The sequence below is a fragment of the Mesoplodon mirus genome (assembly GCF_964341445.2).
Source record: "Mesoplodon mirus genome assembly, chromosome: 18".
NCBI lineage: Eukaryota > Metazoa > Chordata > Mammalia > Artiodactyla > Ziphiidae > Mesoplodon > Mesoplodon mirus.
In genome coordinates this window covers 45191610-45214597 of record NC_138994.1, presented here as the reverse complement: position 1 = coordinate 45214597, position 22988 = coordinate 45191610, and the positions used below count along the sequence as shown (strand labels likewise).

General features: G+C 42.8%; 2 protein-coding genes across 6 annotated transcripts in view; one reads left to right on the top strand and one right to left on the bottom strand.

Annotated features, from left to right (window-relative positions):
• Positions 1-8137, bottom strand: part of STX8 (syntaxin 8) — a 249653-nt gene extending 241516 nt beyond the window's left edge. Inside the window, exons 1-2 of one of the 3 annotated variants that reach the window (XM_082605555.1) lie at positions 8064-8137; positions 1027-1126 (exon numbers count right to left, since the gene is read on the bottom strand). In XM_082605555.1, coding sequence (XP_082461681.1) covers positions 1027-1126; positions 8064-8080 — 117 coding nt within the window. In that variant the 5' untranslated portion in view covers positions 8081-8137. Of the gene's footprint in view, positions 1-1026; positions 1127-2046; positions 2065-8063 lie in introns of those variants that run through there. The other 2 variants (XM_082605557.1, XM_082605556.1) reach the window with 2 other exon arrangements.
• Positions 8138-8873: 736 nt separating this feature from the next.
• Positions 8874-22988, top strand: part of CFAP52 (cilia and flagella associated protein 52) — a 37722-nt gene continuing 23607 nt past the window's right edge. Inside the window, exons 1-5 of one of the 3 annotated variants that reach the window (XM_082604851.1) lie at positions 8874-9011; positions 15623-15822; positions 16209-16345; positions 19489-19617; positions 22423-22522. In XM_082604851.1, coding sequence (XP_082460977.1) covers positions 8933-9011; positions 15623-15822; positions 16209-16345; positions 19489-19617; positions 22423-22522 — 645 coding nt within the window. In that variant the 5' untranslated portion in view covers positions 8874-8932. Of the gene's footprint in view, positions 9012-15622; positions 15823-16208; positions 16346-19488; positions 19637-22422; positions 22523-22988 lie in introns of all 3 variants that reach the window. The other 2 variants (XM_082604852.1, XM_082604853.1) reach the window with 2 other exon arrangements.

Here is a 22988-nt window from a genome sequence, read left to right as displayed (position 1 = left end):
TCTGCAAGAAGTCACACAGGAAGAATAAATGAGAAATTAATTTTTAAAAAAGGTTACCTCTAAGAAGCAGGTGAAGAAGGCATGGAAAAGAGTGGGATGTGGACAAGACTTTGAGTATACCGTTGTATATAATATTGACTTTTGAACTATGTAAATGTTCTACATATTAAAAATTGTATCAGCAAGGGTAGGGAAGAAAAGCAAACCCTGAAAATGAATATCAATAGATACAAAGGAGAGCATAAGACAGAAAAAAAAGAAACAATTCTAATAGCTTTAGAACAGAATAACCTCAGCATCCTTTGGGGGATATTCTAAATTAAAAATAATAATAATAAAGACTCAAACTTTACTTATTGTTTGTAGTGGCCCTTGTGTAATGATTCTGAAACTATTTTCTATAAACTCTAAGAGAAACCAAATGAGCAAAAACATATCAATGCTTCTGGAAACCTGGGTTCTCACTGCGGGAGAAGGAAGGAAAATACTAATTTAGAATGGGGAAGTTACAAAGAAACCTGTGAATGTTGGATTAGAATCAAAAGTATTGGCATGGACTCATGGTTTTCTAAAACCATATTTCCTCGCCAAATCCCACCATTGTTTTTTACAGCCCACAAGCGAAGGATGATTTTTTACATTTTTAAATGTAAAATGTAAAAAACCAAAAAAGTCTATTATTCTTTTGTCGAGAATGGGTACTCAATGAGGTGAGAACTTGGCCTCTTGTCCTGCAAAGCCTGACAGACTTACCATCTGGGGGAAAGTGTACCAAGCTTGGAACTACACTATGAAATTGTTAGAAACTTTTTAAGGTAAAGTAGGAGAAATTATAGAGATGCCATGCTTCATTTAGTCCTAGTGATTAAATAACTATTAACTGATTGGTTGTAATGTCAATTCGACATGTGTAAACATAAAGGCCATTATACACACACACACACATACACACAGAGTCAGAAAGGGGAGGGTTTTCAGACCTCAGAGCTCAAACAAATCATTTGAAGTACTCATTCCTGGTCTTACCTTGGTTGTATTTTCACCATTTCTTTCATACTGATTTCGCTGTTGAATTTTCTCAGCAATCTCTTGTGCAATTTGGCAGGTAGAATCGTAGGTGGAGAACCTGCAGCAAAGTCATAAAGGGAGAAAAATGTTGAAGGTTCTTTAAAGGAAATTTCTGCATAATCTAAGTTTCAGTTTGTAATTCTAGTCACAAATGCAAACAGGAAGAGAGGATGATAATTGTAACAGTAATGGCAACAGGGGTTGAACGGTACTTAGTACAGGCTGGGCTCAATTCTCAAAGTTTCCTTTGTAATAACTCACTTACTCCACACAAGAACACTGGGAGGTGGGTCACCATCCCCATCATACACGTGAGAAAATCAGGCACAAAGAGGTAGAGCGACTTGCCCTATGGGTACCACCAGCTGCAAAACAAGGCTGCCTGGCCCTGAGCCTCTGCTCCTAGCCACTGTGCTATCTGGCTGCTGATAAAGCATACAGATCCGTTCATTCACAAAACATTCAGCAAACATTTCTGGAGGGCCACCTCTGTGCTGAGCACTGCTCCAGGCACTGGAGAATAGAGCAGGGAACAAAATGGACGAAGTCCCTGCTTTCAAGGAGTTTAATGAAGGGAGAAAGGCATCAAACAAACCAAAACATAGTATGTCAGGTGTTGCTATGGGCTAAGAAGGAAAATAAAGCAGGATAAAGGGATGGAGAGTGACAGGCCAGGTGAGCAGCTATTTGGGGAAGAGCTACACAGATCAGCAGGTAACACGATGCTCTGTGGTCAAAGGACACACACCCACCTGACACCTAAGCTTACCAGAATTCTCTCAAAGCAGGTCCTGAGCTTCTATTTCTTATTCAATAGTGTTGGGGGTTTTGAAGGATTCACAATCAATCCCCAATAGTCCCTTATTTTTTCCTTCGCTTACAGCCTTTTTACTTTTTATCTGTTTTACAGAAAATACTTAAGTGTGTACACACATTTCATCTCTCCTAAAGGGCAGGGACTATAAATATACGACGAACCTATTTTCCAGGAGTGCCCAGTAAAAAATATTAAAATCTGCTGTTTAGGGGCTTCCCTGGTGATGCAGTGGTTGAGAGTCCGCCTGCCGATGCAGGGGACACGGGTTCGTGCCCCGGTCCAGGAAGATCCCACATGCCGCGGAGCGGCTAGGCCCATGAGCCATGGCCGCTGAGCCTGCGCGTCCGGAGCCTGTGCTCTGCAATGGGAGAGGCCACAACAGTGAGAGGCCCGCGTACCACAAAAAAAAAAAAAAAAAAAAAATCTGCTGTTTAACCTAATGTTAAACACCAAGGGGGGAAAGCCACGCGGGGGTGGGGATGGTGGTGTGCTGAATTGGGCGATTTGGATTGACATGTACACACTGATGTGTATAAAATTGATAACTAATAACAACCTGCTGTATAAAAAAATAAGTAAAATTAAATTAAAAAAATTTTTTTAACTAATACTAAACTTTCTTTGGGTTATTTGTATGGAAATATGTTAATATAAATGTTTCAGACATTACATGAAATTCCTAAAAATCTTATATGTTCTGGTATAATGTTATAAGTCATAATTCTAGTTATTACTTTAAATGTATATCTCAGAAATAACTAAATTTCCTTGTCAACTGCATTATTATGAACTTTCATCAAATCTTTAACCGTGGTCATTTTTAAGTCTTTTGTCATTTACAGACAGTTCTGGGTGTACTCTGATGCTTTTGCAAAAATGTTCCTATAAAAGGGTTTCATCTTCAAGGAATTCATGGAAAAGACTCTGACAAGTACAGGTTTCTGGTAACTGACTATACTGCTGAACTGAATGAATAAGCATTTTCAGAACTCTAATGGAAAACTGGTGAATTCATAAAAGTGCTAACAAAAGATCAAGATGAAAAAAGAATTAATTACATGGGACTGAGTGAACTGATGAGGATGATTATAATTTTTGTGGCTTTCTGTTTGAATAAAAAAAATGTGATGTAAATTTATGTAAAAAGAACTTAATGTAAAACAATGCCACTCTTCTCACTTATTTTCTCTTGTTTTGGAAAATATAGATATTTTCTGTTAAAAACGTGATTTATGTTGACATGTAATAGGTTGATTATTGTTATTATAAATGAATTAATAAATATTTTTAAGTTTCAAAAAAATATTAAAATCTGCTGTTTAACCTAATGTTCCAATTTTTGTTGGAAAAAATAAGCAATCCATTTCTTAAAATCTCTGAATTCCCACATATCACTTGAACAATGAGGGGACCTGGCAAATGTCTTTGAATGAAGGAAAAATAAACAATCTCTAGTTGTTTCCCTTACGAGTCTTACTACAGTAATTATAGCTGTGGCTAACAACTGAGTACCTGATCTGGGCCAGGTCCTATGTTAAGAGCTGTACATTTTAAATTTAATAAGGATCCAATGAGATAGTGTAACCGAGCAGGACCCTGTGGGGCCTTCCTGGAACAGACCCCCATCCCCTTGTCCTCCTCTTGCCCTCTTGTCTATAGAAAAGCTTTAGTCTCCTAGGGCTTCCCTAAGTTCCAAAGAGTAAATTTAATCAGAGAAGTGAGAAGCAGGAAAACAGTCAAGCAAAACAAAATAATAATAGTTTAGCCATTAAAGTCAAGGACCTTTGGTTACTCCTCAAGGGCTGTAGATAATATTCTGAGCCGTGTCCTTTGAGCTGCTTTGCAGATACCGAAACCCCCGCTGGGTGGGAGAAGTTAACTGTATGCTGCCCAAAAGGCACGTAGACCCCAGACCAACTGGAACCAGAAAGTGACTCCCAATTGCCCCTCCACCAACCAATCAGAAGAGTGTCCACGAGCTGATCACAACCCCACAACGCCCCTCCCTCACCCTGTCTTTAAAATCCTTTCCCTGAAGGCCGTCAGGGAATTCGGATGTTTTGAGCACTAGCTCTAGACTCCTTGCTTGGTGCTCTGCGATAAATGCTGCACTTTCCTTCACCACAACCTGGTATCAGTAGATTGGCTTTACTGCATGCGGGCGAGTCAACCCAAGTTCGGTTCGCTAACAGTAGGATCCTTGGCAACTCACCACTATAATCTAAAGTAGCATCATTCATATACATATATTCATGCATACCAAAAGAGAGCAGGTGATATAAGACAATACACAATTAAGAAAGTAGGAGGGGAGACTTCCCTGGTGGTCCAGGGGTTGAGAATCCGCCTTCCAACGCAGGGGATGCGGGTGCGACCCCTGGTCAGGAAACTAAGATCCCACATGCCGTGGGGAAACTAAGCCCGTGGGCCACAACTAAGACCTGACACAGCCAAAAATAAATACATAAATATTTAAAAAAAAAAAAGAAAGGAAAAGAAAGTAGGAGGGAGGCTGATAAGAAAAATTGGGTCCTAGTCCCAGCTTTGCCACATTTTCCCCTTTTTCTCTCCATATTGTCATCTATGAAAAGAGGTTCTGAGGTCTGGCTCTGTGGTCCCAGACCACACGTATGAAAATCAATAACAAGGTACAACACACCTCCTGCCAAACGCGGAGTATAAATGGCAAGTGCATATTTCTGGAGTTCAGAGATGAGAGAAATTACTGTTGGCCGAGACAGATCTGATAAGGCTGGGCCAAGAGGTTACACCTTGGGCTGAACCACAAGGTCAAAGCAGGCTTCTCATTCCAACAAGAGGGAGGAGCACATTCTAGACTAGGTGAGAGGCACAGGGAGCAAGCAAAGATGGAAGAGAGGGTAAGAGCCTGGCACGGTGGGCTGAGTGGTGGTTCTGGGTAGGAGGGTAAAGTATAAAATGGTAGAGATGAGTCGAAGCTAGTTTCTGCAAGAGCCTTGAACAGCAGAACAAGGTTTGACTCTTAGCAGAGACTCTGAGAGGTGTAGGGGATACTTGTACACATAGAGTGAGGCCTGGAAGAGGTTACATGAAACGCTGATGGCCAAAACCCCAGATGTCTTGCTCCTAATCCTCATGTTCTCAGTTGAGCTCTAAAACAGCATTTCTGAAGCTTTGCTACACAGTTGAATCACCAGAGAAGACTTAAAAAAAAAAAAATCCTGGCTCCTACCCCAGGCATCATTCTGATTGAATCACCAGAGAAGACTTAAAAAAAAAAAATCCTGGCTCTTACCCCAGGCATCATTCTGATTGAATTGGCAGGGGGTTTGACCTGGACATGAGGAGTTGTAAAGCTCCCCAGGTGATTCCAAACTGTAGCAAAGCTTGAGAACCACTGGCCTAGTGGTAATGGGCAACCTCATGATGGAATCAAGCACACAGTTACCTAAAATACTAGTTTAGGAAAAGTAACCTGAACTCCACGTACATAAATCACTGGGGGGATGAGAGAAGAATGGCAAGAGACCAGTAGAAGACTTCTCCAGCTATTCAACGCAGTAACCAGCCACCAATATTTACTCTCTGTAAGCCCTAAGGCTATAAAGGATTGGACTATGGCAGAAAAAAAAAATACTAGAGATTAATGAATAATCTGATAGGAAGAGTGAGGAAAAAGTAGATGATTAGAGTTCTTAGGCCTAAGTGACCAAGAGGATGGTGATGCCATGACAGAGGCTGTGGAACTGGAACAGAGAGAAAAAAGTGGTAAAGCTGATTAACTTTAGCAAAGAACTCATTCAGAGACAGTCACCACTGGCTACTTCTATTACACAGTGAGCTTACCACTGGCTTTGATATGCCATTAAAATAGTAACAGCCATATTCCATTTCTGAACAGTAGAACACTACTCAGGAGTAAAGCATCACTGAGCTATGCTATTTCAATAGTAGGAGAGCAAAGCTGTAGTCAAGTCTGTTTTATAGATTTTTCAAAGTCCTATTCCATACTCCTTTCCTGCTCCCGTGATCAGCAACCTACTTTGCAAGGAAGCTGACCTAGCACAGCACAGTCCCTCATTGTTTCACTTTCAACAAATGAGAAAGCTGCTGAGTCAAACTACTTGAGAGGAACAGGAAAAATTATCAGCGCTTTTTCAACATTACCTGTGGAAGAGGCCTAGGGTTCAGTGATAGCTTCTACCAACCTAAATGGATAACCTGGGGCCTCTACCTTATTTCTAAGCTTTATTTCCTACCTTATGTGTAAAATGAGGGAGTTAGCTTCCAGGAAGTGGAGGGCAACTTAGCCCTTGGACCCAGTAGTTCCACTTCTAGGGAGTGAGCCAAGGAAATAAGAGATGGAACAAAAGGGCAGTCTTTGTAATTAAAAAAAAAAAAAAAAGCCAAAAAATCCCTCACATTTTTTAAAGGGTACAAAGAGGGGAATGATTAAATCATAGTGCATCATGGTCATTCATATGATGCACTATTAAGCACCATTAAAATGGTGTTTTCAGGGCTTCCCTGGTGGCGCAGTGGTTGAGAGTCCGCCTGTCGATGCAGGGGATACGGGTTCGTGCCCCGGTCCGGGAAGATCCCACATGCCGCGGAGCGACTGGGCCCGTGAGTCATGGCCGCTGAGCCTGCGTGTCCGGAGCCTGTGCTCCGCAACGGGAGAGGTCACAACAGTGAGAGGCCCGCGTACCGCAAAAAAAAAAAAAAAAAGTGTTTTCAGTGAGTATTTAATGATATGGAGGAATGTTCCCTGTTTTGTAAAATATATAGGTGTGTGTGTATATATATACACACACACACACACATATATTATACAAAGTAATAAATTCATTTTAAAAATCAACAGTGCCAGGTTTCCCTGGTGGCGCAGTGGTTCAGAATCCGCCTGTCAGTGCAGGGAACACGGGTTCGAGCCCTGGTCCGGGAAGATGCCACATGCCGCGGAGCAGCTAAGCCCGTGCACCACAACTACTGAGCCTGCGCTCTAGGGCCCACGAGCCACAACTACTGAAGCCCGCGCGCCTAGAGCCCGTGCTCTGCAACAAGAGAAGCCACCGCAGTGAGAAGCCCGCGAGTAGCCCCCACTCGCCACAAACAGAGAAGAGCCCACGTGCAGCAAAAAAGAAAGCGCAGCCAAAAATAAATAAATTAATTAAAAAAAATCAACAGTGGCAATTATTCTAAATGATAAGAGTTAAAGATGGGTTTTTTTTCCTCTGCAAATATTCAATATTTTCTAAATTTTCTATTGGGGTGTTAAAATTAGATGAAAAAATTAGTGTTAAATAAATTAAGCCATTGGCCCAGATAATCTAGATCCCAGGTAGATTAACTTTGATCTTGCAAAGTTAATCTCTTAATATCCAGACTATCTGCAACTTAAACAATAAACTATGTTAGAAGTACTAATATGACATATTCTCCAAAAGAACTGTGTTGAGCTATAGCATTTTAAATTAGTAAACAAAAAGCTCAAGTCCAATACGCTATAGGAATAGGTTCCTCGTATCAGAACTTGTGTCTTTCATCATTCAGTCCTTGGGACTTAACTGTTGAATAAAAGACCCTTATCACCTATGGTTTTACTGCAGAAGTTGCTGCCGTAGAAACAGTCTTCGTGGTACTAAAATACCTTATCAACGGCATAATTTCCCTCCCAGATTCCTATAAGTTTTTTGAAGGGCCCACAAGATCTAGATGCTAGCGCCAACTGGTTACTAACTCGCTGATAACCATGAATTCTGAACCTGAGTTTCTCCACTTGGGAAATAAGGAGGTTCACCAGATACACTGGCGTTCCACAAAAAGGTCACTCCGACTTCACTTTCGCAGGAGTCCAGGGAAGACTGCATCAGCCGTCTCCGCAACCACGATGGGCGGGAATCCGGGAGATGCAGCCAAGAAGGGCTAAAGGAATGCTCAGAGATTCGGCACTGGAACTCAGCTCCCCAGGGGTCCGCCGGGTCTCCCGCCCCGGCCACCCCTGTCAGGACCGAGGGTGTCGGGATGCGGCAGAGCCCAGCCCCTCAACCCCCGCCCCCGGCAGCAGGGGAAGGGGCCTTGCTCCCCCTCCCCTCATCCCGAAAGGCCTCCAGCCCTAATGCCTAGCGATCGCCCGCTCCCCAGCAGCACGGCCTCCCCAGGGACGGTCCGCGTGCAGCCTCCCTCATCCCGAGCTCACCAGGGGTCCGGGGCCATGGTGCAGTCTCCACCCACTCCTCGGACACTTCCTGCTCGCAACAGCTGACTACGGCGGCCCGCGCGGCTCACACCCCGCGGCTCGACCCGTGCGCGACCGGAACCAGGAGTTTGCACAGTGAATATACATACCCCAAGGCCTCCAAACTGTGATGAAGAAAGGAAAGCGCTCCCCCGGGGAACTGTAGGTTGGAGCAATCGGGTCCCACTAAGAGACGCGAACAGTTGGGTGCAGTTAAAATAAAATTGTTTTTGAACAAAATCTAAGCATTTTTCCCAGGTAGGTGGGAGCCCCTCAAGACCTCTAGCAGTTACTTAAAATTTTAGCCTGCTTAAAACAAAAACAAACAAACAAACAAAAAATGGATTGTGGTGATAGTTGCACAACTATATAAATTTACTAAAGCCCACTTTAAGTAAATTCTATATTTAATTTATACCTCAGTATAGTTAAAAAAAACTTTTTGTCCTGCTTTAAACAAGGGATCCAAAGAAGTATCAATTATATATTGTCTTACAGCAGCATTCCCATCAGAGGCAATCCTTTATGTTTAATTTTTAAATGCCATTAGGTGCTTGATTATATAGTTACTCCAAAGGTCACAGACTCTTTACATGGGACAGCAGGGAATTAGTTCTGTGCATTTAGTGCCCCTTAAATTTCCAGAGAAATACTAGAAGGTAAAAAGAACCGCTCTTTCCATTTGCAAGAGAGCAAAAGGACTCGAACTCCTTCGGCTGGGTTTCAGCGCAGGCGTTGATCTGGTGCGCATGCGCAAGTCCGTTACCATAACGGCCGGAAGACGCTGCATCTCTGGAGGCTGAGAGGAACGTGAGCGGAGTCTCCGGGTGATGGAGACCCAAACTTCGCCCAAGGATGAGGTGGCTGAGGTGGCCAAGCTGGAGCTTGAGGCCGTGATCGGATTCAATGGTGAGACCTCAAGCATGTCTGGGTTGGGCGGTTTAGGAACCCCCAGGGACGCGTAGTGCAAACAGGGAGAGTGAGACCCCAGGTAGCACCTGGAAGGCGGCTTGGGACGCTGGCATGAGCGAAGCACTGGGGACCCAGAGAGCCTCTCCTCCCCAAAAATCTTAGAGAGTCACATCCTCACTCCAAGCCTCAAAGAATGGGATGGGTTTTGCCAGGACCTAAAAGGAACGAAATGCCTCCTCCTCCTTAAGGGTAAGTAAGTGTGACTTGAAAGCCTTCTCCCACTAGTCAGCTCTCCCCTGGCTCTAAGCCCCACACAACCCGCAATACTGCCTGCCCCTCAGTAACCACCTAAAGAATCCGTGTAGGCCCCTGAGACCAACTACCTTCTAAAGTCCCAGCTGATGTACTGATGAGAAGGGGCTGGCGGGGAGGGGGTATTCTAATGGTGAGGATTTCAGTCCACGACAGAAGGCGAAGAGGACGCCAGGGGGAGCTGGAGAGGAGAGATGCTTTGGTCAGAGGAGGCCTGGTTGTTCTGCCTAAATCTGACTTATGACCCCCTCCTATTTGCAACATGACGGGGGGAAATGCTGTTTGGTTTTCTGAGAAGGATGAAAACAAGCAATGGATTGCATTTTTTAAAAAGCAAACTTTTTATGGCTGAATAATATTCCATTGTATATATGTGCCACATCTTCTTTATCCATTCATCTGTCGATGGACTATTACTCAGCCACAAAAAGAAATGAAATTGAGTTATTTGTACTGAGGTGGATGGACCTAGAGTCTGTCATACAGAGTGAGGTAAGTCAGAAAGAGAGAAACAAATACCGTATGCTAACGCACATATATGGAATCTAAAAAAAAAAATGGTACTGATGAACCTTGTGGCAGGGCAGGAATAAAGAAGTAGACATAGAGGATGGATTTGAGGACACGGCGGGGGGGGGGAAGCTGGGGCGAAGTGAGAGGAGCATTGACATATATACACTACTAAATGTAAAATAGATAGCTAGTGGGAAGCAGCAGCATAGCACAGGGAGATCAGCTCTGTGCTTTGCAATGACTTAGAGTTGTGGGATAGGGAGGGTGGGAGGGATGCTCAAGAGAGGGGATATATGTATGCATACGGCTGATTGACTTTGTTGTACAACAGAAACTAATACAGTATTGTGAAGCAATTATACTCCAATAAAGATCTATTTTTTTTAAAAAAGCAAACTTAAAAAAAAGTGCACTGTGATGTCTGAAATCTTTAAAATTGTGGTAATGTAGACACAGAACAATCAATGGTTAAAGCGTTAGCACATTCTAGGACTTGGCTCTTGAGTCTTCATTTTAGGTTAACAGTCTCTGATAGAAAGTGGGCATTTAGTGCATCCGAGATACTGGCCATCTTTAGAGCTGATCACCAGGTCATTGGTAAAGGATGTGGGTGACCTGCTATGAGGGCAAAGGGTCACAATGGTGACCAGCAGAGAGCCCTGCTACTGAATTCATGATGTTTTGTGGCACTCAAAGACCAAATATATGGTCAATTATACCTCAGTGTCTCCCATGGCAATTATCTCGGCCTTTTAAAATTGAATAAAATTAATTGAATTGTTTTTACCTTCTTGATTTTGTGACAATTTATATTTTTTCATAGAGTCAAATATGCATTTATCTAGAACTACTGTATGCCAAATAGTATGCTGTGCACTGAGAATACAGTGTAATACAGGGGTAAATCCATAGCCATACTTAAGAACAAGAATTTAGAAAATTGGAAAAATACAGTGAAACTGAAAAAAAATCAGCCATCATTGCATTTCCTAAAGATATCACTGTTAAACTTTTGGTATGATCCTTTCAAATATACATTGACATATAAATTTTTTTCACAAAAGTGGTCTCATGCTGATATATTCTTTTATAATCAGATTTTTTTCCACCTAGGATGCCATGCAAATCTTTCCTTAGCAGTAAATATACTCTATGCCATAATTTTTATATATTTTAATATAATATTCTGTTGCATAGATAGGCCCCAATTTATTTAACCAGTCCTGTTTTTAAAAATTTAGTATAACTTACATTTTTTGCATTTATTTTTAAATGCTACAAAGAACACCTGCACAGCTAAATCTTTTAACTCTTTAACTTTTTCCTTGGGATAAATTCTGAGTACATCTTAAAGATTTTTGATGTATCCTCCAAATGCCATACAAAATGCATACCAAAAAGACATATGCGAATGGTTATAGTAGCATTATTTCAAATAGCTAAAAACCACAACCAAAATGTCCATCAAAAGTAGAAAGGACCAATAAATTGGTATATTCATAGAATGGATTATTCTGAAGCAATGAAAAAGAATGAACTACATACAGAGGGCAGAAAAATCTGTCCGCGGTTGGCAGAACACACGGATGCCGAGGGCCGACTGTAGTACACACTTCTATGTAAGGAACTCGCGCATCCGCGTGTTTTGGTATCCGCGGGGGTCCTGGAGCCAATCTTCCACCGATGCAGAGGGACCGCTGTAGTGCTACACGCAACAATGTGGATAGATTTCACAAAGAATGTTGAATGAAAAAAGCCAGATGTGACAGAATACGTACTGTACAGTGTAATTCCATTCATATAAAGTTCTAAGATGAGGAAAATTAATTTACAGGAATAGAAGTCAAAACAGCAATTACCTTTGGGGAGATGTAGCCTGGGAGAAGGCAGATGGGAAATGTCTGGGGTGTGGTTATAATCGGCTTCTTGATCTGGGCTGTAGTTATATTGGTTTGTTGGTAAAAAGTGACTGAGTTTCCCGTAATTTTGCCTTCAATGTAACACGTTTACGTAAAAAGGCTATACTACTTGTCAGAAAATAACCAAAGTTTTATGAAAGTGTGGGCTTCTATTCTAGGTTTGAATGGGGTCAAAGGTTAATTCAAGTAGTTTTTTTTTTTTTTTTTTTTTTTTTTTTGGCTGCATTGGGTCTTCCTTGCTGCGCGCCAGCTTTCTCTAGTTGTGGCCAGCGGGTGCTACTTTTCATCGTGGTGCGTGTGGGCTTCTCACTGCTCTGGCTTCTCTTGTTGCGGGTTGCGGAGCTGGGCTCTAGGCGTGCGGGCTTCAGTAGTTGTGGCACGTGGGCTCAGTAGCCGTGGCTTGAGGGCTCTAGAGCGCAGGCTCAGTAGTTGTGGTGCTCAGACTTAGTTTCTCCGCGGCATGTGGGATCTTCCTGGACCAGAGCTGGAGCCCGTGTCCCCTGCACTGGCAGGCAGATTCTTAACCACTGCACCACCAGGGAAGCCCTCAAGTAGTCTTTAAAGTTGGGTAGGAGTCGGTGGGTAAATATCCCAGGGAACAGATATAGGGTGAGCCAAGGAGGAAGGGGGAGAGTGTGGGGTCAGTTGGGGAATGGCAAACACTTGGCTGGCTTCAGTGTCGTGGACTGGCAGGATAATACAGTAAAGAGAGCCTGGGATTCAATTTTGGGGGCCTTAAACACCAGGTAATGGAGTTTAGTAGCTCTCACATGGAAACAAATCAGAAGCAAAAGCAAAGCCCCTTTTATCATGGTGACACTAGAACTCATTGTAGAGTTACATTATAGTTTATGAGTTTTAACTTGAGGGTGTAAATATGTAAGTGTGCTTGAATCTTCCAGCTACTATACATTTTTTTTTTTTTTTTTTGGCGGTACGCGGGCCTCTCACTGTTGTGGCCTCTCCCAATGCGGAGCACAGGCTCCGGACGCACAGGCTCACGGGGCCAGCCGCTCCACGGCACGTGGGATCTTCCCAACCAGTGCATGAACCCGTGTCCCCTGCATCGGCAGGCGGACTCTCAACCACTGCACCACCAGGGAAGCCCCTCAGCTACTATACATTTTAAGTTCTCTCTCCTATAACACTGTCTGCTTCTTTCTCCCTCTAGAGAGACAACCATTATCCTGAAGTTAGTGTACCCTTCCCAGCTATGTTTTAAAATTTCACTATATATGTAAAATAGTAAATATACTATATGTGATATACTATATATAAATTTTATATGTTTATGTGTTCTTATATTTTATAATCTTTTAAAAAGATTAATCTTTTAAAAAGATTAATCTTCTGTTTTATTGCACATTTGAAACCTGCTTTTTTTCACCCAACATTACTTGGGTGATGATTTAATTTGCTTTAAATATCTATTTCCCTGTTGATGGGCTTTTCATTCATTTACACCTTTTTACTAATATAAACAACGGCACAGTGAATACCTTTGTACATGGCCCATAAGCACAATTGCAAGTATTTCTCTAGGTTATATACTGAAGGGTAGATCTCGGTCCTAGGATACGTACATATTCAACAATACTCAATACGGACACATTTTCCAAAGCAATTCTACCAATTTACCCTCCCGTTAAGCAGTCTGTGAGTGTTCCCTTTGCTGCACATCACTAATGCTTGGTATTGTCCGCCTACTTAATTTTAGCCATTAGGATGGAAATGAAATGGTATCTCGTTTTGGATATAATTTGCATTTCCCTGGTTACTTGTGCAGCTGCATATCTTTCTATGTGTTTTCTGGCTTTTGAGTTTCCTCCATCATAAATTGCCTCTTCATAGCCTTTGCTCATTTTTCTGTCGGGCAGTTTGTGTTTTTCTTATTGCTTCATGGAAGTTCTTTGTATATTCTGCTGGGTATGATTCTCTGTCTGTTATTACAGACATTGCAAATATCTTCTCCTGGTTTGGGTTTTCTTTTCATTTAGTCTTTTGTCATTAGTTTTTAATTTTTAATTTTTTTTTTTTTGGCTGTGCCGCGCAGCTTTAGGGATCTCAGTTCCCTGACCAGGGATTGAACCTGGGCCACAGCAGTGAAAGCCCAGAATTCTAACCACTAGGCCACCAGGGAACTCCCAGGAAGTTTGTGATTTTTAACATAACTGGATGCACACATTGGCCTTCTCTGTTAGGATTTGCTCTTTTGCGTCATGTTCAAGTCATTTCCTACAACTTGTATGTACATTAAGTCTTGTTTTTCACATTTAGGTCCGTGATCTATCTGGAATATATTGTTTGTGGATGGTGTGAAGTAGGGATCTAATTTTACTTTTACCATATGGCCAGTCATATGATTGTTTATAAGGAGGCTGCAATGAGAAAAACTAAGTGTACATTTCACAAGGACAAGATCACCCCCAGACACAAACCTTAGTATTATGAGAACTTACTGCATAAAAAAAGGAACGATGATCACAATTAAAGTGAAAGAAATCATTTATTCAATTAATATATTTGGCCGTTTGAAGAAAAAAAATCTGTTTAGCTACTGGAATCACATTATGCATCAAACTAAATTCCAGAGGGAGTTAAATATAAAAGCTGAGTTCATTAAGGACCAGAAAACTATATTAATAAATATCTGTGACTCTTTTGATGGGGAAGGAAATAGCAATAAAAAAAAGATGTTAGGGCTTCCCTGGTGGCGCAGTGGTTGAGAGTCCGCCTGCCGATGCAGGGGACACGGGTTCGTGCCCCGGTCTGGGAGGATCCCACATGCCGCGGAGTGGCTGGGCCCGTGAGCCATGGCCGCTGAGCCTGCGTGTCCAGAGCCTGTGCTCTGCAACGGGAGAGGCCACAACAGCGAGAGGCCCGTGTACCGCAAAAAAAAAAAAAAAAGATGTTAAACTACCAAGAAGTAAACAAAATAAATGTGTGAGATCTTTATGAAGAAATATTAGAAATGCCGCCAGGGAACATAAAAGGAGACTTCATGGAAAAACATACCCTGCTTTTAGAAAGGAAATATAATGTATTATTATAAAAATTACTTTTCCTTAAATTAATCTATACATTTAATGCCACTCCCCTAAATACAAACATCAGTTTTTCAAGTACTCAAGCTGACTTTAAAGGGTATATTGTAACATAAATATGAAGAATAACCAAAACAATTCTGACCAAAGATGAGTAATAAGGGAGGACTCATGTCTATTTCATATTAGAACATATTACAAAGATTTATAATTGTTGAGATGGTTCTTGGCAAATATCTGGAGGATTGGGGTCTCACTATGAGAAGTCCTGGGATTCTTCAGCCTGCCAGAGACTTAGAACGAAAACCCCAATTTTTATCTTTACCAAACTTCTGCCCAAGGCAGTGAATTCACGTTCTCCCTATGGCTATGCACTCACCCAGACAGGCTTCTCCTGCTTCATGTGCTCTGTGCTTATCAGAATTACAAACACTGGACCTAGGTCTGAAGTGAGGTTCCTGGACCAGCATCAGCAACATCAGCATCACTTGGGGGCTTGTCAGAAATGCAGTATCTCGGCCCCTCCCGAGACCTAAAATCAGAATCTGCATTTTAACCGGAGGCCCCTGGGGACTTTTATGCACCTTAAAGTTTGAGAAGCTTATATATTATTAGACCAACCTTCTTGTTAGTGGAATAAAATTATCTATCACCCCTCCCTGATACACACACACACACCACACACACACACACATTTTAGTTGAACTAAGGCTTATTTCAAAAGCGGTCTTTTGTGCTCAATTAAAATAAAAACCACCAGCCACTTCTGCCCCTGACTTATTTTTTTATTTTTTACTCTTATTTTTAATCTCTCTTTTAGGACATGTCCCCACTGGTCTAAAATGCCATCCCGACCAGGAGCATCTGGTTTACCCTCTGGGTTGCACCATCCTCATTCAGGCACTAAATACTCAGGAACAGAATTTCCTACATGGTCATGGCAACAATGTCTCCTGTGTGACCATCTCCAAGAGCGGAGTTTACATTGCTTCCGGACAAGTCACATTCATGGGCTTCAAGGTGAATAAACTAAAAAATCATTCATTCTGAATAGATTTAGCAGTGCCTCCCAAGAAAAACTGCCCACTTCAGAATAGCTCTGTGCTACCCTGTTTATACCCTTCCTCCTCTTCCTTTGACCTCTCTCGGAACTCATTTTCATCCTATCAGGCTGAGAGCAGAGGAACCTGGTGGTTTTATAGCCGATTTTGCAACTTGTGACCAGTAATGCTCAGAAACAAATGTCCCTGCTTACAACTGTTTCCATCTTGTTGCTGTCATGTTTGTAAGACCTGCTCTAATTTCTAGAAAAGTGACGAATGATTATTTCTCACCGAGAGGGGTAGCTATCTCTTCCAGTTCTTTCAAAGCCTGTCTATGATCTGACAGTGTATTCTTGCCCCCAGGCGGATATCATTTTGTGGCATTATAAGAAAAGGGAGCTGATTGCTCGGCTATCACTTCACAAGGGCAAAATTGAAGCTCTGGCCTTTTCACCAAATGATTTGTACTTAGTATCACTAGGAGGCCCGGATGATGGAAGGTAATGAACTAAGCATATTTACCTATTTTCCGCCATGCATATTTCTAGATGTGTTAAGTACCCTCTCCTTTCTCACATTCTGTTTGCCCATTTATAGAGCGTGTGTGGTGTGAAAAGGCTATGACGAAAATACCATGGGATGCTGATTCTCACACCTGGCAGTGCACTGAAATCAACTGGGAGCTTTAGAAAATTACTGATGGTTGGCTCCACCTTCAGAGACTTTGATCACTTGGCCTTGGCTTTAAGAGTTAGAAAGACTTCCCAGGTGATTCTAATGTGCAACTAAATCGACAACCATTGCTATAAAAGATGACATCATCTTGTCACCATCATTCTCATCCTAGACAACAGCTAATTTTTTTTTTTGAGCACTTACTATGGGACAGGTGTGTGCTGAGTAACTTAACTTCATTATCTCATTTAAGCCTCATGACAACTCCATGAGGTTGGAGCTATTGGGACTGTATGACTGATGAGGAACTAAACTCACCAGCTGTTAAGTAGCAGAGCTGGGGGACAAACCCTGGCAGTGTGACTCCAGAGGTGGCATTTTAAATTTTTTAACTTGCCTCACCAAGACATGATCTTGGCCCTCAAGGATCTCACAGTCAAGTTTAGTAGGGAGAGAATACATACAAATGAAATGGGGGGGGGGGAAGTATTTCAAAGCATTATATTAGGAATAAAAATCAATGTAGTACATATTCCTGTGTTAATGCTAAAGGAACATCATTTATAGAAGAAAAATAACACCTGAGGTTTGTGTAGGATTTAATACTTTGGTGCACTTTCACAGATATTTTCTTGTTTGAGATCCACAGGTTAATTACAATGGAAATTTACATTTGTATGTAGTTGTATATTGACAGTTCTCTTAATATATAGCAAATCAACAAAATCGTCACGAGATTTCCTCCTTTCACAGTCATTCCCTTGCCATGTAAATAATCAGACTTCCCTGGCTTATCCCCATTTGACTGTTTTGGGGTTTTTTTGGTAAGAAATGCATCCAGAAATCAGCTATTAACATTCTTAGCTCAACTTAAAGCAGTTGTTCTCAATCTTGCGTGCACATTGAAATCACCTGAGGAAATAAGACCCCTGATGCCTGGGTCCCAGCCCCAGAGGCTTTTTAAGCTTGGTAATTATCACCTCCACCCCCAGACCCTGCCGAAGAGTTGCCAAGGCTAGGCCTTGGGGGGAGAAAAAAATGGCTCCTTAACCAAGATTAATCTGCAAAACTGTCATCTCCTCTGTAATTTTAAGCTTGATTTTAGGCTATCGAAGATTTGCTTACGGAAAACTGGAGATGTTGAGAAAAACATTCTCAAGCAAGTTTCTTCTCGAAAGAAAAACAAATTTTGCTGTACTAGGAAAATGCAACATGCCCATCTCTGAATAGTCACGGTGGTGAGGAGCATGGGGTCCTGTTGACTGCTTTTGGATAGTCATGGGTCAACCCTGACCGTGTGGGAGGGTCTATTCTACCCAAACCACCTGACGTCTCCACAGAGGGGGAGAAACAGAAGGGATGCTGGGAGCTAGAGTGGACACTCTAGAATTTGCATATGCATACATTTTGAATATTTTGTAACCTATCTGTGAAGTTTTTGCATTAATGTTATTGTACTATCAGAGTTGTACTACAACCTGCTTCTGACTAACTTTATACCAAGGATATCTTCTATGTATATATATGTAGACATACATATCACTCTTTGCAACAACTGTATGCTATTCAGTTGTATGGATATGCTGGAGTTTATTTGGCCAGCTATCTATGTTGGTGCCTTTTATTTATTTTTAAATCTTAAACTTGTTTTTGAAAAATTAAAGCTATACCTGTTCATGGTTTATAAAGCAAGTGTGTTGTCCTACTATGCAGAAGGATTCAAAATTTGTATCCCCTCCACCATGAAGAGTTCTACTGTCCAGAGGCACTTGGATTCTTTTTTTTTTTTTTTTTTTTTTTGCGGTACGTGGGCCTCTCACTGTTGTGGCCTCTCCCGTTGCAGAGCACAGGCTCCGGATGTGCAGGCTCAGCAGCCATGGCTCACGGGCCCAGCCGCTCTGCGGCACGTGGGATCTTCCCGGACCGGGGCACGAACCCGTGTCCTCCATATCAGCAGGCGGACTCTCAACCACTGCGCCACCAGGGAAGCCCTTAACAGTCTTTTTTGATATTGGTTCCTCTAGTTTTTTACAACTTTTAAGTGACATGCCTCTCAATTTTTCCACGTTAGGTGGTATCTATCAACTTCCTACTAAGAAAAAGAATTCATAGCTCTTATACTATTTCCTCCTTCCCCCTTCCTGGCGATCTTGGTTATATCTTGATTTAGACCACCTGTAGACCACCTCTACATTCCACATGTAGAAAATTTGGGGAACATAGGTAGGCATGTTTTTACATTAACCAGGTTTGTACCATCTGCATTCTTTTTCTTTAATACTCTGATCCCAGTGTTTAATGTAACACCCCCACACACACATTTTTGATATCATTAAGCAAACACTACTCAGTTTAGGACTAAACTATGACTGTACTCAGAAAGATGGAAAGGTAACCTACAACCACACTTCTCAAAGTGTGGTCCCCGGACCACCAGCATCAGTGTCACCTGAGACTTTTTAGCAAAGCAGACTCTCAGGCCCCACCTCAGACCTACTGAATCAGAAAGTCTGGGGGTAGGTCCTAGCACTCTCTGTTTTACTAAGCCCTCCAAGGGAATCAGCTGCATGTTCAAGTTTGAAAACACGCCTATGTCATCCCCTTTATTGCTTCTAATTAATGAATTTTTTTTTGTTTTGCTAGAGTACTTCCCCAAGGAAATTTTTTTACAAGAGATAAATGAGTGGTAAACTTTTACGCCCTGCTTGTCTGAAAATCTCTTTAGATTTAGCACCAAACTTGATGGTTTTCCAGCCTCATAATCATTTTCCTTCAAAACTTTTAAAATGTCACCCATTTATCTTCTAACCCAGTGTGATTGAGGAGATGTCTGCGGGGCAGGGGGGCAGTGTAATTCTTTTGTTCCTCTGTAAGTAACCTTTTTTTTCCCTCTAGAACTGCTAAAAGAGCCGTTTCTTATTTTGAAAGCCTGTTTTCCCCTGACTCTCTTTGTCCTTTCTCTGGGCAGTGTGGTGGTGTGGAGCATAGCCAAGAGAGATGCCATCTGTGGCAGCCCTGCTGCCGGCCCCAACGTCGGGAATGCCACCACGGTCATCTTCTCCAAATGCTGCGATGAGATGTTTGTCACTGCTGGAAAGTATGCATCTGCTGTCAAGGTGTCCAGAATTTGTAAATCACTCGATTTGCTTGCACAGAAAACATGGTCATTCCAATTAGGGTGAACGTGGCTTTTATCCTGGAAAAAGAACTTGCAGGCTCAGCCGGTCTGCGGCATGTGGGATCCTCCCGGACTGGGGCACAAACCCGTGTCCCCTGTATCGGCAGGCGGACTCTCAACCACTGCGCCACCAGGGAAGCCCCTGAAAGTCTTTTTAAATATGGTTATTTGACTGTTCTGTGCTTCCTACTGAAAAGGTTCTGCCGATGTGCTAAACCCATTTCAGGCTCTGGTCTGTTTGTTACAGATAACACATTGCCCCCAATCAGTGCTCACAGGGTCATTTGCCCAGTAGCACCGATTCACTTACTGGCTGATGTTTCTTACCACCTGCGCTTAATTTAGATCTCGTGAACTGCACCAGCGAATGAACTGCACCAGCAAGTTTCAAACATTTGACTATCAGCCATATGCGATCATTTCTGGTAGGGTCAGCATCAAGAAGCTAAGCGGGGTGGGGTACCAAGCTGAAGGTCTGAACAGAGGCCTGCATCTGTCTAACAGAAGAACTTAATTTACAGGTTCACCTATCAGAGCCCTGTTTGGAGTTGGACACGAAGGTTAAACCTATATAAAAGCATCCTCTTTCATGTCACATACCAATAGGTCAGAAATCTGAAGGTAGGGTTGAAGCATATGTTGGTTGGAACGATCCTTTTCAGCCCACCTGTGGTTTCCCATCTGTGAAAGGCGCATGTCATTTGTTACTTTTCCATCCAGAGTAAAGAATCTGTGCTGTTTCCTGCCCCCACCTTGTGACATCCGGCATGCATCTGTTCCGTGGCTAATTACGAGGAAGGGTTTATTCAGAGGCCATGAAACTAACTGGCTGGCATGAAAGCCAGCCCCTAAGGAGAGAATCTTTTTTTTTTTTGCGGTACGTGGGCCTCTTACCGCTGCGGCCCCTCCTGTTGCAGACAGGCTCAGAACGCGCAGGCTCAGTGGCCATGGCTCACAGGCCCAGCCGCTCCGTGGTATGTGGGATCTTCCTGGACCGGGGCACGAACCCGCGTCCCCTGCATCGGCAGGTGGACTCTCAACCACTGCGCCACCAGGGAAGCCCCTAAGGGGAGAATCTTATCAGGACAGTTCTCTGATCCTAAAGCAGCTGACCACGTCCTACCCTGACTTCGGGGGGTCACTGGTGGCCGTGAAGCTCTTCAACTCTCTTCAGGTTTGCAGAGTCATTTGCCTAAAACTTTTATGGGGGGGGGTCTATCTGCTCTTCCACAGGTGATTGAGCAGCAGGCATCAGCCAGTTCTGATGTCTGCTGATAATGTTTCTCCAGGAGTCAAAACCTGAATTTAAACCCCCCCAAAAAAATTTTTTTAGGACCATCTTTATTATAGGTCTGCTTTAATTTCTCGTGACATTGGCAACTGAGAAAAAGTTAGCACTCTTAAATAATATTTCTGGTATGTACCCATATACACTGGATTCTCCGTGATGGTCCCAATTTCAGGTATTCCATTATACTGACCCCCATGAGATGTCCTGCAAATTCCAGTATTTCAGCATCCAAATGACATCCACCAGAGAGGCCATGGAAAAGCTGATTTTTTTTTCTTAGTTTGCAAAGTACATTCAAAATATCAATACTATTGAGCACTTACTAATATGTGTGTGACTCTGGGTGCTAAAAAAATAAAAAAGGAAAACTAAACTTGATGAACTATATTTTAGCATTAATCTTTTCTGCCTTAAGATATTAGCTGAAGTCTTTGTGATGTTAACCATGATATTTTTATACAGGTATTCAGAGTAACTTAACATACAATGATTAAATAGCAAGTATGTGCCGAGTCTCATCTGAGGTGCTGATGTTGTTTGGCATTGAGTTCCCCTGTCTCATTTCTCCTTCCTTGTAGACTACTCTCCATAAGGTAGTCCTTCCCTTTAAAATTTTTCCTCACAGGGCTTCCCTGGTGGCGCAGTGGTTGAGAGTCCGCCTGTCGATGCAGGGGACACGGGGTCGTGCCCCGGTCCGGGAAGATCCCACGTGCCGCGGAGTGGCTGGGCCCGTGAGCCATGGCCGCTGAGCCTGCGCGTCCAGAGCCTGTGCTCCGCGACGGGAGGGGCCGCAGCGGTGAGAGGCCCGCGTACCGCAAAAAAAAAAATTTTCCTCACAACTCCATACCTTGAAAGAAACATAACTTGATGAATTTTGGTTTGCTTTACTTACTTGTTTATTCGTATGTCTCTGTTTTCACCAGTGGATAGAGTATTCGCTTCAAAGTGAGAGAGAGCTGGGTGTGAATCCTTGCTCTGCTGTGTGTAGGCTCTGCGTTTCCTCATTTGGAGAGTGGGGGGATCATAAAACCTACTTCACAGGGTGTTTGTGAGCATCGAATGGAATTCAATCATCCCTCGGTATCCTTGGGTTACGCATCCGCAGATTCAACCAACTGTGGGTCACGTACCATGTTTAGGTCTGCAGTTGGTAGAATCTGCGAGTGCGGAATAGCAGATGCAGAACCCGTGGATACCGAGGAGGAGCACCTATGCGCTATGAGCATGCGTGGATTTTGGTGTCCGCTGGCGGGTCCTGGAACCAATACCAAGGGACGACTGTATCTTGGGTAGAGCACCAGGCTGTAACAAATCCCCCGAAATACCTAGTTCTCTTCCTTTCAGCTTCTCCTTCAAGGCACTGCAGAAAACAGAGAAGAGATGACGTGTCTATTAAATGGGTATCCATTTGATTGTGGGTTTCTTTTCTCCAGTGGGACAATTCGAGTATGGGAACTGGATCTCCCAAATAGAAAGATCTGGCCAACCGAGTGCCAAACAGGACAAATGAAAAGAATAGTCATGAGTATCTCAGTGAGTATTACTCTAAGTGTTATTTTAGGTAGCTGTTAGTACACGTTCCTGTTAACAGTACTGACCAAGATAGGTGTCTGTGCGTGTACGCATGTGTGTGTACGTGTGTGTAGGTACACGTACCTAGGTCTAGGGGTGGGGAGGTGAGGGCTGGACATGGGGGACATTGACTGAGGAGGCACAGGTGAGGGAGCTCCTGTGAGAAGCTGGAGAGGCTGCCTAGACGCAGCTCTGGGGAAATCTGTTTCAGTGGGACCTGAACTGCCATCAGACCCCAGGAACCTGCCTCACCTGGAGGGAAGCAACGTAGCCAGGAGGTACTCAGAGCCCCCAGCACCTCTCTTTGCCACTTATGTTATTTCTGCACCGGAAATAAAGTTTCTGACAATGAAACTCCTTGTTGAAATGCAGTTTCCTCCATAAGGAGGAATAATTCGTATGTTTTTAAGGTGGATTCAAATATTCA